Source organism: Cebus imitator, unplaced genomic scaffold (genome assembly GCF_001604975.1).
Source record: "Cebus imitator isolate Cc_AM_T3 unplaced genomic scaffold, Cebus_imitator-1.0 Scaffold211, whole genome shotgun sequence".
Lineage (NCBI taxonomy): Eukaryota > Metazoa > Chordata > Mammalia > Primates > Cebidae > Cebus > Cebus imitator.
The window spans coordinates 3,262,575-3,277,322 of NW_016107526.1; the positions used below are offsets into that span (position 1 = coordinate 3,262,575).

At 33.8% G+C, this 14,748-nt stretch overlaps 1 protein-coding gene across 2 annotated transcripts in view; it reads right to left on the reverse strand.

Moving 5' to 3' along the window:
* ADAMTS6 (ADAM metallopeptidase with thrombospondin type 1 motif 6) overlaps positions 1 to 14,748 on the reverse strand; it is a 333,068-nt gene that overhangs the window by 162,737 nt on the left and 155,583 nt on the right. For both annotated transcript variants that reach the window (XM_017548588.2, XM_037745748.1), the window contains exon 9: positions 10,675 to 10,780. In XM_017548588.2, the coding sequence (XP_017404077.1) occupies positions 10,675 to 10,780 (106 nt within the window). The remainder of the gene's footprint in view (positions 1 to 10,674; positions 10,781 to 14,748) is intronic.

The following is a 14,748-nucleotide window of genomic DNA, read 5'->3' on the forward strand; positions in this document are numbered from 1 at the left end:
CCCCTTTTCAGCAATTGATAAATCAATCTGAATAGTCAGTAAGGATATACAGTTAGTTGACCTGAACAGCACTATCAATTAACTTAATCCAAATAACATTTATAGACTACTCCATCTAAAAACTGCAGAATATACATTCTAAAATGAAATATTTTTAAAATATTCAATTAACTGAAAGAGAAAATGGAACCAAAACAAATGAAAAAAGCTAGAAAACAAACAGCAACATTATCAACCATAACCTAGTTACATAAGGAATTACATCATATATAAGTGAAAGAAATAATACAATTGAAAGATGAAAACTCTCAGACTGCATTTAAAAAATGACTAAACAACTATAAGCTGCCTAAAAGAAATTCTCTTTAAATATAAAGATGTAAGAAAGTTCAAAACAGAAGAATTACAAAAAGTTGTAACATGCAAACAATAAAGTAAATGCTGGGGCCAAGACAAAGAAGATTTCAGAATAAGTGTTCCTTTTTATAATGATAAAGGGGTTGACTCATCAAGAAGACATAATAATCCTTTTTTTAAGTTTTTTGTGAGACGAAGTCTTGCTCTGTTGCCCAGGCTGGAGTGCAATGGCACAATCTTAGCTCATTGTGATCTCCACCTTCCAGGTTCAAGTCATTCTCCAGCCTCAGCCTCCCAGGTAGCTGGGACTACAAGCATGTGCCACTATGCCCAGCTAATTTTTGTAGTTTTTAGTAGAGATGAGGTTTCACCATGTTGGCCAGGCTGGTCTTGAACTGCTGACCTCATGTGATTCGCCCATCTTGGCCTCCTAAAGTTCTGGGATTACAGGTGTGAGCCACTGCGCCTGGCTGATATAATAATTTTAAATGTGAATGCAACTAATTTTAAAAATTCAAACACAGTTTTTGCTCTATGGCAAAAACTGACAGAATACAAAGGAATAGTAGACAAATCTAGATATGCATTTGGGGTTGTCAACACTTGTTCCTTAGTAATTGATTGATTAACTATAAAGAAAAGGTATAATGTCAAATACTTGAACAACATTATCAACAAAAAGGATCTAATTGACAATACTAGAACACGAGGCTAAACAAGAGCAGATATACTTTTCAAGGATGCAAGATACATCCTATCTCTCACCATATACAAAAATCAAATCAAAATGTATTAAACACTTAAACCTAAGACTTCAAACCATGAAATTACTACAAGAAAACATTAATGAAAATCTCTAAGACAGTGGTCTGGGCAAAAATTTATCAAGTAATACCCATGAGCTAGGCAACCAAAGCAAAAATGCACGAATGGGATCATATCAAGTTAAAAAGCTTCTGCACAGCAAAGGAAACAATCAACAACGTGAAGAGACAATCCACAGAATGGGAGAAAATATGTTCAAACTATACATCTGACAAAGAATTAATAACCAGAATACATAAAGAGCCCAAACAACTCTACAGGAAAAGAAATCTAATAATTGGATCCAAAAATATGCAAAATATTTGAATAGATATTTCTCAAAAGAAGATATACAAGGTCAGGCATGGTGGCTTGTGGCTCATGCCTGTAATTCCAGCACTTTGGGAGGCTGAGGCAGGCTCTTGATCTCATGAGGTCAAGAGATCGAGACCATCCTGGCCAACATGGTGAAACCCCGACTCTACTAAAAATACAAAAATTAGTTGGGCATGGTGGCACATGCCTGTAGTCCCAGTTACTTGGAGGCTGAGGCCGGAGAATTGCTTGAACCCAAGAGGCAGAGGTTGCAGTGAGCCCAGATGGTGCCACTGCACTCCAGCCTGATGACAGAGTGAGACTCTGTCTAAAAAAAAAAAAAAAGATACGCAAATGGCAAACAGTCATACAAAAAGGTGTTTAATATCTGATCATCAAGGAAATGCAAATTGAAACTACAATGAGGTATCATCTCACCCCAGTTAAAATGGCTTATATCCAAAAGACAGACAATAACAAATGCTGGCAAGGATGTAGAGAAAAGGGAATCCTCATACACTGTTGATGGGAATGCAAATTAATACAATCATATGATCCAGCAATCCCTCTGCTAGGTATATACTCTAAAGAAAGGAAATCATGTTATCAAAGAGATATCTGCACTCCCATGTTTATTGCAGTACTATCCACAATAGCCAGTTTGGAAGCAACATAAGTGTCCATCAACAGAAGAATAAAGAAAGAAAATCTGGTACGTATACATAATGGAGTACTGTTCAGTGATAAGAAAGAATGAGATCCTGTCATTTGCAACAACATGGATGGAACTCAACATCATTATGTTAAGTGAAATAAGCCAGGTACTGAGAGACATGTTTTCTCTCTTTGCATGTTTTCACTTATTTGTGGGAGCTAAAAATGAAAACAATTGAACTTATGGACGTAGAGAGTAGAATGATGGTTGCCAGAGGCTGGGAAGGTAGTTGGGGAGGGTCGGGGAATGATGGTAGGAAGTAGGGATGGTTAATGGGCACCAAAAAAATAGAATGAACAAAACCTACTATCTGATAGCACAGTGGCTATAATCAATAATAATTTAATTGTGCCTTTAAAAATAACTAAAATAATATAATTGGATTGTTTGTAATACAAAGGATAAATGCTTGACGGGCTGGATACCCCATTCTCCATGATGTGATTATTACAAATTGCATGCCTGATATTAAAACATCTCATATACACCATAAATATATATACCTACTACGTAAGCACAAAAATTAAAAATAAGAATGTGAGACACAAGGTAGAGCATATGATAGACCATGAGGCACATTTTGATATTAGAAAGATTAAAATCAGATATGTTATCTAATCATAATCCAAGAAGAAATCACACACAAAAATTTTTAACTGAATGAAAATAAAAATACAGTATAAAAAAATTTGTGAAATGCTGCTAATGGAGGGCCTACAAATAAATTTATAGCTATAGTGCTAATTTTAGGAAAGAAGAGAAGTCCAAAATCAATGATTCAAACTTCTGTCTTAAAAAGGTTTTAAATAAAGGACAAATTAAACCCAAAGTAATTACTAGGAAGGAAATTATAAGGAGTAGACAATGAAACAGTGTGGTGGCTTGGGCCTGTAATCCCAGCACTTTGAGAGGCTGACATGGAAGGACTGCTTGAGCTTAGGAGCTGGAGACCAATCTGGGCAACATGATGAAACTCTGTATCTACCAATATATGCCAAAATACAAGAATACAAAATTTAGCCAGGTGTGGTGGCATGAGGATATAGTGAGCTGAGATTGTGCCACTGCACTCCAGCCTGGGTGACAGAGCAAGACCCTGTCTCAAAAACAAAAAGAGGAGGGAGGAAGGAAGGGAGGGAGGAAGAAGGAAGGGCGGAAGGAAGGAAGGAAGGAAGGAAGGAAGGAAGGAAGGAAGGAAGGAAGGAAGGAAGGAAGCAAACAATACAGAATATCAATGAAACCAAAAGGTTTTTGTTTTGTTTTGTTTTGTTTTGGAGACGGAGTTTTGCTGTTGTTGCCCAGGCTGGAGTGCAATGGTGAGATCTTGGCTACCACATCCTCCACCTCCTGGGTTCAAGAGATTCTCCTGCCTCAGCCTCCCAAGTAGCTAGGATTACAGGCATGTGCCACCATGCCTGACTAATTTTGTATTTTTAGTAGAGACAGGGTTTCTCCATGTTGGTCAGGCTGGTCTTGAACTCCCAACCTCAGGTGATCCGCCCACTTCGACCTCCCAAAGTGCTGGGATTATAGGCGTGAGCCACCATGCCTGGCCACGAAAAGATATTTTAAAAGTAAATAAATAAATAAAATCAGTAAACCTATAGCTAGGCTGATCAAGAAAACAGGGAGAAAACACACATTATATATATCAAGAATAAATGAGGGAATATAATAATTTACAGGCATTAAAAACAATAAGAGCACACAACAAATGTTAATAAATTTGACAATTCATCTGAAATTGAATAATATTTGAAAGACATACTTACAAAAGAAAAACTCAAAAGATTTTAAAAATGTTATCCTATATCTAATAAGGAAATTAAAATTTTAATTAAAAATCTTCCCACATTAAAAATTCTAGGCTTCAATGACTTCATTGATGAATTCTAACAAATAAGAAAAAATTAAAGAAAAAATAACATTAAATATACAAACTCTTCCAAAAAATTGAAAACTTAACCCATTTTATTTCTCTCTCTCTCTCTCTCTCTCTCTCTCTCTCTCTCTCTCTCATTTTTACTTTTACTTTAAGTTCAGGGGTACAAGTGCTGGTTTGTTACACAGGTAAATTTGTATCATGAGGGGGTCTGCTGTATAGGTTATTTCCCTGACTAATATATCAGGTATTAAGCCTTGTAACCATTAGTTGTTTTACTTGAATCTCTCCGTCTTCCCATCCTCAAACCTCCAAAGGCCCCTGTGGCTATTGTTCCCCTCTACATGTCCATGTGTTCTCATAATTTAGCTCCCATCCCATGGATGATCTCCATGTCCATCCATGTCCCTGCAAAGGACATAATCTCATTCTTTTTTACAGCTGCATAGTATTCTATGGTGTACATGTACCACATTTTCTTTATCCAGTCTGTTATTGATGGGCATTTAGGTTAATTTCATGTCTTTGCTATTGTGAATAGTGCTGTATATGAACATAAAAGTGCATTTGTCTTTGTAATGGAATAATTTACATTCCTTTGGGTATATACCTAGTAATGGGATTGCTGGGTCAAATGGTATTTCTGTCTTTAGATTTTTGAGGAATCGCCACACTGTCTTCTACAATGGCTTAACTAATTTACACCCTTACCAACAGTGTATAAGCATTCCTTTTTCTCCACAGTCTTGCCAGCATCTGTTATTTTTGACATTTTAACAAGTCATTCTGACTAGTTGAGATGTATCTCATTGTGGTTTTGATTTGCATTCTCTAATCATCAGTGATGATAAGCTTTTTTTCATAGGATTTTTGGCTGCATGTATATCTTGTTTGAAGTGTCTGTTCATGTCCTTTGCCCACTTTTTAATGTTTTTATTTTTCTTGTAAATTTGTTTAAGTTCCTTACATATACTGGATATTAGACCTTTGTCAGATATATAGCCTGCAAAATTTTTCTCCCATTCTGTACATTGCCTGTTTGCTCTGCTGGTAGTTTCTTTTGCTGTACAGAGTTCTTTGGTTTAATTAGATCCCATTTGTCAATTTTTGGTTTTGTTGCAATTGCTTTTGGCATCTTCATGAAATTTTTGTACATCTGTGTCCTGAATTGTATTGCCTAGGTTGTCTTTCAGAGTTTTTATAGTTTTGGGTTTTACATTTAAGTCTTCAATCCATCTTGAGTTAATTTTCGTATATGGTGTACAGAAGGGGTCCAGTTTCAATCTTCTACATATATGGCTGGCTAGTCAGTTTTCCCAGCAGCATTTATTGAATAGGGAATCCTTTCCTCATTGCTTGTTTTCATCAGGTTTGTTGAAATCCAAAAGTTGTACATGTGCAGCCTTATTTCTGAGTTCTCTATTCTGTTCCATTGGTCTATGTGTCTGTTCTTGTACCAGTACCATGCTGTTTTGGTTACTGTATCCCTGCAGTATAGTTTGAAGCCAAATAGCATGATGCCTTTGGCTTTGTTCTTTTCACTTAGGATTGCCTTGGCTCTTTATTCAGGCTCCTTTTTGGTTCCATATAAATTTTAAAACAGTTTTTTTCTAGTTCTGTGAAGAATATCAATGGTAGCTTAATGAGAATAGCATTGAATCTGTAAATTGCTTTGGGCAGTATGGCCATTTTCACGTTATTGATTCATCCTATCCATCAGCATGAAATGTTTTTCATTTGTCTGTGTCATCTCTGATTTCTTTGAGCAGTGGTTTGTAGTTTTTTGTTTGTTTGTTTTTGGAGAGATCTTTCACCTCCCCAGTTAGCTGTATTCCTGGGTATTTTATTTATTTTGTGGCAATTGTAAATGAACGTTCATTCCTGATTTGGCTCTTAGCTTAACTGTTGTTAGTCTATAGGAATACTAGTGATTTTTACACATTGATTTTGTATCCTGAGAGTTTGCTGAAGTAGTTTATTAGCTTAAGAAACTTTTGGGCTGAGATAATGGGGTTTTCTAGATATAGGATCATGTCATCTGCAAAGAGGAATAGTTTGACTTCCTCTCTTCCTATTCAAATGCCCTTTATTTCTTTCTCTTGCCCAATTGCCCTGGCCAGAACTTCCAACACTATGATGAACAGAAGTGGTGAGAGGGGGCACCTTTGTCTTATGCCAGTTTTCATGGGGAATGCCTCTAGCTTTAGCCCATTCAATATAATGTTGGCTGTGACTTAAACTATTGTATAAGACAAACTTTATTCTGATACCAAAACTAGACAAAGAAAACTACAAACCAACTAACTTTTTAAAGCAAATTGTGCTGAAGTTATTGGATATTCACATGGAAAAAAGATGAACTTTAACCTGTATCTCCTACTATATATAAAAAATAACTTGAAATGGATCATAGATATAAATATAAAGGCTGAAATATAAATCTTCTATAGGAAAATATCTTCACAATCTTGAAATTTGCAAAGCTTTCTTAGGACACGAAAAGCACAAACCACAGAAGAAAAATTTTAAGTTAGACTTCATCAAAATTTTAAATTTCTGCTTTTCATAAGGAAACACAATTTAAAAAGTAAACAGGAAGCAATAGATGAGGAGAGACTAAGTCATATATACATATATAAAAACTATATATGTTTTATGTTATATATTATGAATAAATATGTCCTATGTCTTTATATTTACGTATATAATATACACACACACACACACACACACACACACACATAAACGTATATGTATATATACACAGAAATATAATAAAGACTTTTATCCATAATATAACTCAACAAGAAGAAAACAACCCATTATTTTAAAGTGGGAAAAGGATTTGGACAGTGCAAAGAAGATATTTGAATGATATATATGAAGCACATGAAAAGATGCTCACCATCACTGACATCATTAAGCTAACACTATGCTACCAACACTATCACCCAAGAGAAATGAAAGCATATGTCAGTACAAATAGTTGTGAACAGATGTGCACAGCAGTTCTATTCATAATAGCACAAAACTGAAAACAACCCAAAAAGTGATATGTGATATGGAATACTATTCAGAAAAAAAAGGGAACTGCTGATACACACAGCAACATGATGACTGTCCAAAAACCTTATGCTCAGGGAAAGAACCTAGACACAAAAGAGTACCCACTGAGTAATTCCACTTAAATGAAAATATAGAAAAGCAAGTCTAATATATAATGATGGAAAGGAGACCCACGGTTGTCTGGGGACAGCGGCGGGGAATGAGGGCAGAAATTAACTGTAAGGGGGACTTTTTCAGGTAATGGAAATGTTCATAGCTTAATTGTGGTGGTGGGACATGGTTATACACCTTTGCCAAAGCTCATTGAACCATAAACAGAATGGGTGCATTTTTAATGTATGTAAGTTATATCTAAATGATGTTTTAAAATGTACTTAAGACGGGAAAGCAAACTACTCTAGAAAATAAAATATTTCCTAATTCATTTTATAAAACTAACATTAAAACTCATCTCCTAAGCAATCTACAGAGAGAATTCCTATGGTTAAGACAAAATACTGATTATTTACTTTCTAAAGCAAGGCCAATACATTCCTCTTCTGGGTTCAGGTATGCTACCACCTCAGCCTCTCGAGTAGCTGGGACTACAGGTGCATGCCACCACACCTGGCTAATTTTTGTATTTTTTGTAGAAACAGGGTTTGGCCATGTTGTCCAGGCCGGTCTCCAATACCTAGGCTCAAGCAATCCTCCACCTTGGTCTCTCAAAGTGCTGGGATTACAGGCATGAGCCACAGCACCTGACTACAAACTGTAATACTTTAAAAAATTCTCTCAGTATTAAAGTTCACTAGTCATGATTAATAAATGAGTTAAGCCACATGTAAACAATGTATTATCTTAGAACTCATTTTGTGGAAAAAAATCAGACATATACAATAGTAGAAACAGTGGCATAATGAACTGCCATAAACACATTATCAAGATAACAAAATTCAAGATGTTGCTATCTTGTTTTCTCTTTATTTTTTTCCCTTCTTTTAAAAGAAAATCCTGGACATGGTTACTTCAGTCTCACATACTTCAATATGCATTCATAACCAAAAAACGAGTATTTTTAAGATCTCTTGTTAAGATTATTTGTTTTTATACAGTTTAGATACACTAGATAGCTTTCTCAATATACTACATGCCTGGCTGAATTCTTGCTACCCTTCTTTGATATCATAGACTTTTCAACTTATAAAATCCATGGCAACTACATAATTAATTTTTAAAATCTTTCAAAGAGCATTCTTTCCTCTAAGGTTTCATTAGGTGCTTTTGGCTTACAGCCTATATTAAACCTAGACATGCCATTTAAATATAGTATAAACCTCAACTTTTCATTTGACAAAGAAACTAATTTCTTATTTTCACAAAAGAATGGAGAGAAATAAAAGTTGTCACTAAGGCTTAGCCAAAGAAAATATTATCTCACAGCTATTTAAAATAGATATTATATCCCTACACAAGTATACACTGGGTACAAAACCATATTTTAAACAATTTAAAGAAAGGGAGAAAATATTCACACAACCTAGTATGGGCTCCTCTCAGTAATTTATGGTCAAATATTCTTCACTGTAATGAATCTGCCAATATCTTCACATCCCTTAACATCCACTCTCCTAAAGGATACAAGTCACAAAAAATCAGTATACTTCATCTGAAAACATATTTGATATATTTACTATGGCTACTGCTTTGGTTCAGGAAGAAGAGAGATCACAGTAGTTTAATGATGAATTGTGCCAGAGTTGACCTGCTAAGTTCCTGAAGGCTAAACCCTAAGATCTTAAAAGTAAGTAAATGGATCTTCATCTGTGAAAGAAATTTTCCCTAACTGACCAAATAATAATTTGACATATTGAAAAAAACAGTATGTAGATAGTTTGGATGGTTGTCTCCTCTAAATCTCTTAAATCTTAAAGATAAATCCTCACCTCAGCTATTTAAGCACGTACATACAAGAATGGAACATGAACTGTGTGTATTGACATTGACTAACTTGTGACTGCATGAGATAATAGTGCTTTCCATATACACAGTATTCACTCACTGTATGTTACTTTTCCTAACCTTCCAATTTAACTGAATCTAACAGAACCTATTAAATTCAGTTTGATTGCATAAGATTATGACAGTCATTAATTAGCCAGATTTTTAAGTGAATTAAAGATAAAACTACTTGGTTAAGAGGGCTTTTTCCTTTTATTCACCTGCTGTTTATTACAATGGAAAGTAGAATACCAGTATTTTTAAAACTTCATTAAGAGTGTAATACTGACCTTTCCTGTTTCTGAATCAGGCCAGGTTTGAAACTTGCTGTTCATTTAAATTTACACCAAAATCTATATCAGTTTGGGAAAATTTGATTGCAATTTTAAAATAATGCAGCCGACTGATCCAATTTTACTCTCCACTTCAACAACAACAAAAAAGCTGAACAACAGATTTACCTCAGGAATTATTTCTGAGGCAAGTATATAATAAACATTCATTTTTATTTGTTCTTTTTCCCCCATCTATGTCGCCACCAAAAAAGCAGATTATAAAACTTAAATTATACAAATGTCAAAAGCTCTTGCAAGTAAGCTTCTTGGTTTAGCTAAAAATGCTTGACTAGACTTTTAAAGTTTTCTTTCATTTTTTTGGTAGCAGACATAATTAATCATTTGCTAAATGTTAACAGTTTCTGTTTTAGAAGAAAAGAGCTTTGCTGCTAAAAAAATTCCTGTTAGTAAATTGGAAGCTCTTTTGCTTAGTTTTTACCTTTATGAGAGCATCAGAATCCGTTTAGAAATTAACCAATTGAGGCAAGTCATCTCTCATCTTAGGAACATAAACGTTGAAAATTTTTTTAAAAGTGTTATCAAGCTTCTCTCCCTCCACATGAGCAGGCTTTCATATTACTATTGACTGTTGTTTAAAATTTAAAAAGGGTATTCATTGCCATGGGTGGGGGGCAGGGTGCATAAGATAGTTTTTCCTTTGGCACAGGTTCACTTAAAACAAATATTAAAAACTTCAGGTCCTCCTAGAAAGAAAGGAGGATGGTATCATGTACTTCTTACAGTTTTTTTTTTCAATGACATACAAATGCACCTGAAAATACAAGTTACATAACAATGTCTGCACAAACTTTATGCCTAGAAAAGGGATGCTGACAGCTGTATGAAGAGTGAAAACTAAAAGTACATTTTATGGTAGTTGTGTCAATGATTTTAAAATATATATGTATTGTCACTTGAGGAAAAGAAAGATCATTTAAACAACTGGACTTTATCAGAAAACAGGTATTGAGGAGACCGAAAAAAACTTAAATGTTGTCCATTCACCACTGAGGATACTACTCATTGAATAACAAAGATTATCTAACAAGTCTCCAGTTCTTAAGATGACTTATAGCAATACCAAAAATAATAACATCCTCTACTGGAATCAGACAAAAACGCAGTAAAACAAGGTTGAGCACAGCCTTTCCACACAGTAGTTACAAGTTGCTCAAGAGTGGAGTTCTAAAATTTATTTTGATTTTCTTAAACTCACTCACTTGTGACCAATCTCGTGTGCAATGGTAAAAGCTGAACCCAGGCCAATGTCTTCATTAATGCTGCAGCTCCTTTCAGGCTCACACATTCCAGCCACAGAGGCCAAGCCTGAATAAACAGAAAGAGACATAAAGGGTCAAGCCAAGGTGTTTCAGTCTTTAAAAGCCCATACTTATAAATGCCTGGATTCTTTTTAATAACCTCCATGCACAGAAGGAGCTGTTGGCAAAAGGTTAACTTTCTAGTCATTTGCAAAATCACTGGGGGGAATTTCACTTTGCCGGCTAGACATTAATATTTTTTGAACTGCAGTCAGTGCTGGAAAATGTCTAGACTAGGGGTTAGATTTATAAATTTTACTTCTGGTAACTTGGGACCACCTAGTAACTTGAGCCAGAAGAGGGAATTCAAGAAAGCATTTCTATTTTAACATTCTTCAGGCTGTAGAAAGCAAAATATATCCACATTATTTTTCTAAAGAGATCTGTTTAAGTTTAGTGGGTTCATAAAAATATACAAGCAACTTTCTAGTTACCAAAAAAAGGGGAATCCCAAATGATTTTTTAAGTGATATTTTTATTAAAAATAAAATGAATGATTCAAAAGAGGTAAAGGAGAACTGTTAAAGATGGGAGGTTTTTGCATTTTTTTTAATCTTCTGAAATTAATCCTGACAGTGATGCAACAATTTCTTTGAGTATTTTAATAGGAGGAAAGTCATTCACACATTCAGTGTCATTTTTCCTCTCACCTATCCCCTACTTCAATGCATTAGAGTTTTACTAATAAAGCAAATACTATGGTGTTAATTCGCTGATTCCAGTGAAATGTTATGTTACTCAAGGTATTCTTCCCTTGGGGATTTTAGTATGCAAAAGTTTTAATATTTACTTTCAAATGAATATTATGCTGTGTGAAATACTATAGAACTTTAAAACAGTGCTTAGAAAAATGAATTTTTGTGCAAAAGCAAAAATGTCATCTCTTATAAGGAAACAGATGCCAAATCATACTTCATGCTCATAGAAACAAAAAGTTATTTAGAAGAAGTTGAAGGGGAAGCAGGAAAAACATTTTTTATGGTTAGTAGTCTACTATCATCACCCACTTTCCCACCAAAAGTGATTTCAATTCAATTCAATGAATATTTATTGAATGCAATAAGCAATGTTCTATGTTAGGTATAATTTCACAGATGTACTAATTAGAAACAATAAATGCTATTCAATCCATGTTTTTACTGACAAGAAAGCTCCAGAAGTTGTGTTTCCCTATATTTTCTAATATAAGTATGAACATAACAGCTACATTGAAACAGAGATGAGATTAGTGCTGGATTTGCTAATAGATTGTTTGCTTTTCCTTCTGTTTTATGCAAGAGGGGCAGGAGTTAGGGAGGGAGTTGATTTCTGCCTCACAGAGTTATAAATGCTAGTGATAACCCTGAGCTGCTTTTCTATTCATTAGAGGCATTGGGACCTGAAAAAGAGAATGTAAAAGGTGGAGCAGGATAATTTATTTTTTTGTTTCAGTCAATTTTTTGTTAATATTTAATATCTGTTTAAATATTAAAAATATTTTAATGAATGTGATTTCCAATCTCCACTGAAAGAGAGACACATACAGTGAACTTTACTTTTATTTTGAGAAAAATAAAATGAGAAGTAGAGTAGGAAAATATCTGAAATCTTGAAAAAAAAAAATGTTGCAGTATATTATCTGGCTTCACATTATTTGGTTCAAAGTGGCCTATTATATTGGAAGAACAAAGTCACTCTGAATACTGTTTCTGTTTTGAGCTTTATGAAATGTATTTTTTTTTAAGAAAAGCATAATTACTAAGAATAATTATTATTAAATTAATGTTTCTTACATTTCCTAACATTTATTATTCCATGGGCTAGCTTTTGAGTTTTGTTGTTGTGTTGTTTTTTGGTATGTGCCATGTGGCTATATTTTCAATTGACAGTTCTCAAGGACCCCTCAAGGTATATTTACAAGCACAGATTTATTTCTGCCATTTTATATAAATTGTTATCTCCACTAAAACAACAACTTAAGAAAGAATATACTTGGGAAATTACTACTTATTAAAATATAAAGCCAAATCTTAACTAAAATGAAAGTATTTTAAATGCTAATGTATTTTCACATCCCACCACAATTTTCTGTATCCCTATAAAATTGAGACTGTCAAAGGTCTTATGTGTGATTCGGTTAATAGCTGTTTGATTACTATTTGGGTCATTTAGATTTCCTCAGCTTGATGGCCACAGTTTGCACCCTTAAACCTACTTATCCATGTTATAATTGGTCATCAGAATTATTAAGCAAGAGACTCTGGAAAAATCAGTATGAAAACCAATATGAAAGTGACTAGAATACAACTTCAAAAGTAATTTGGTCAATTCTGTACTGATAATATATTTTCCACAGATGAAGTTAAGATGTGTATGTGTATATATATATACATATATAAACATACATATATATGCACTCATTCAGTTTTCACTACAAGAAGTAGCATAAAAACAATATACAAGTCTATAATAACTTAGATTGAGCTTGAAAGTGCATTGGCACGTACTTATTAATGTACTGATTCTATAAATTAAAACACTATCAATGTTAGAACACATTATTTAAAAAAAAAATGAGTAGTAGAATAGGAAAATACCTCAAATCTTTGCCAATAATGACAACAAAAGTACTAGGCAGTGGTCTTACTTATGTTATTAGATTGGTGCAAAAGTAATTTTAAAAGTAACGGTGAAAACCGCAAATTACTTTTAACCAGCCTAATACAACGAAGAGCATATCTAGATGTAAATAATCTACCTTCAAAAAGCAGAATATATACATAATTATATAAATTTATACATATGTATATGTAGGGAGAGGATGTATATATATATAGAAAGAGAGAGAGAGAAATACACACATATATACAGTAGATTGTTTGCTTTACCTATTGTTTTATGCAAGAGGGGCAGGAGTTGGGGATGGAGTTGATTTCTGCCTCACAGAGTTATAAATGCTAGTGATAACTTATATCACTAGTGATACAATATATGTGTGTATTTCTCTCTCTCAGAAAATATATATAAATATATAAATTTATACATATGTATATATATAGAGAGAGGATATATATGTATTTAGAGAGAGAGAAATACACACAAATATACCACCATTTCTTCAAATATAGATATACTAGAAAAATGCTAGCTGTAACTAATATGTGCACCTGATTTGAGGTCTGGTATCTATTATAACTAAAATTGATTGAACACTTAATAAACACTTAGAGAATCTGTGTACAGTAAATATGGGGGGTAAGTTCAAAAGTATAGGCAATTTCCACATTAAATAATACCAGTTCATTTTTATACTACTTCTTTCCTAAATTCATCTACAATTTTTTCCTTAAATGATTTTAACAATGTCCATGTAGCCTAAGGGCAAATATTACTCCTACATTATAGGTAAGAAAGTTGAGGAACAAAGAGGTTAAATACACTGTAAAAGCTAATGCACTGAAACTGTCAAAGCCAGTTGTTAGTTCCCAGTTCAGAGTTCCCTCTGTTGGATTATGATGCTCTCGTTAGCTTTAAACGCTGCAAAGTAAATCATTTTGATGTGAACTTGCTCAGCAAAGACAGCTCTGTCTGCATTATGCTTTTTAACTAGCAAGCTTCTCCATAATTAATACTCAGCATTGGCTAATTGGGATTTCTTCTTCAGCCATAAATCCTAAGGGAAATGGGTAGGAGAAGCCTGGGAAGTCAGGTAAAATTATCAAGAGAAGTTTTAGTTTCTGAAGAGATGTTTCACTGAACTTCCAGGAAGTTAGAAAACACTTTTCCTCCTACATCTACTTTATTTTGATCTTTCCAAAATGATTATGAGGTACATAGGAATCAATTTCATAAGTATTCTTTTACAGATAAGAAAATTGAGACTTGTCATAGAGAAACTAGAGAATTCACCTTCAGTCATTTAACTTCTGAGTCTGTAAAAAGTCTCTATGACATTAAAAAATTTATAGTAGAAAAAAAGCTTCTGTCCTTTAAAAT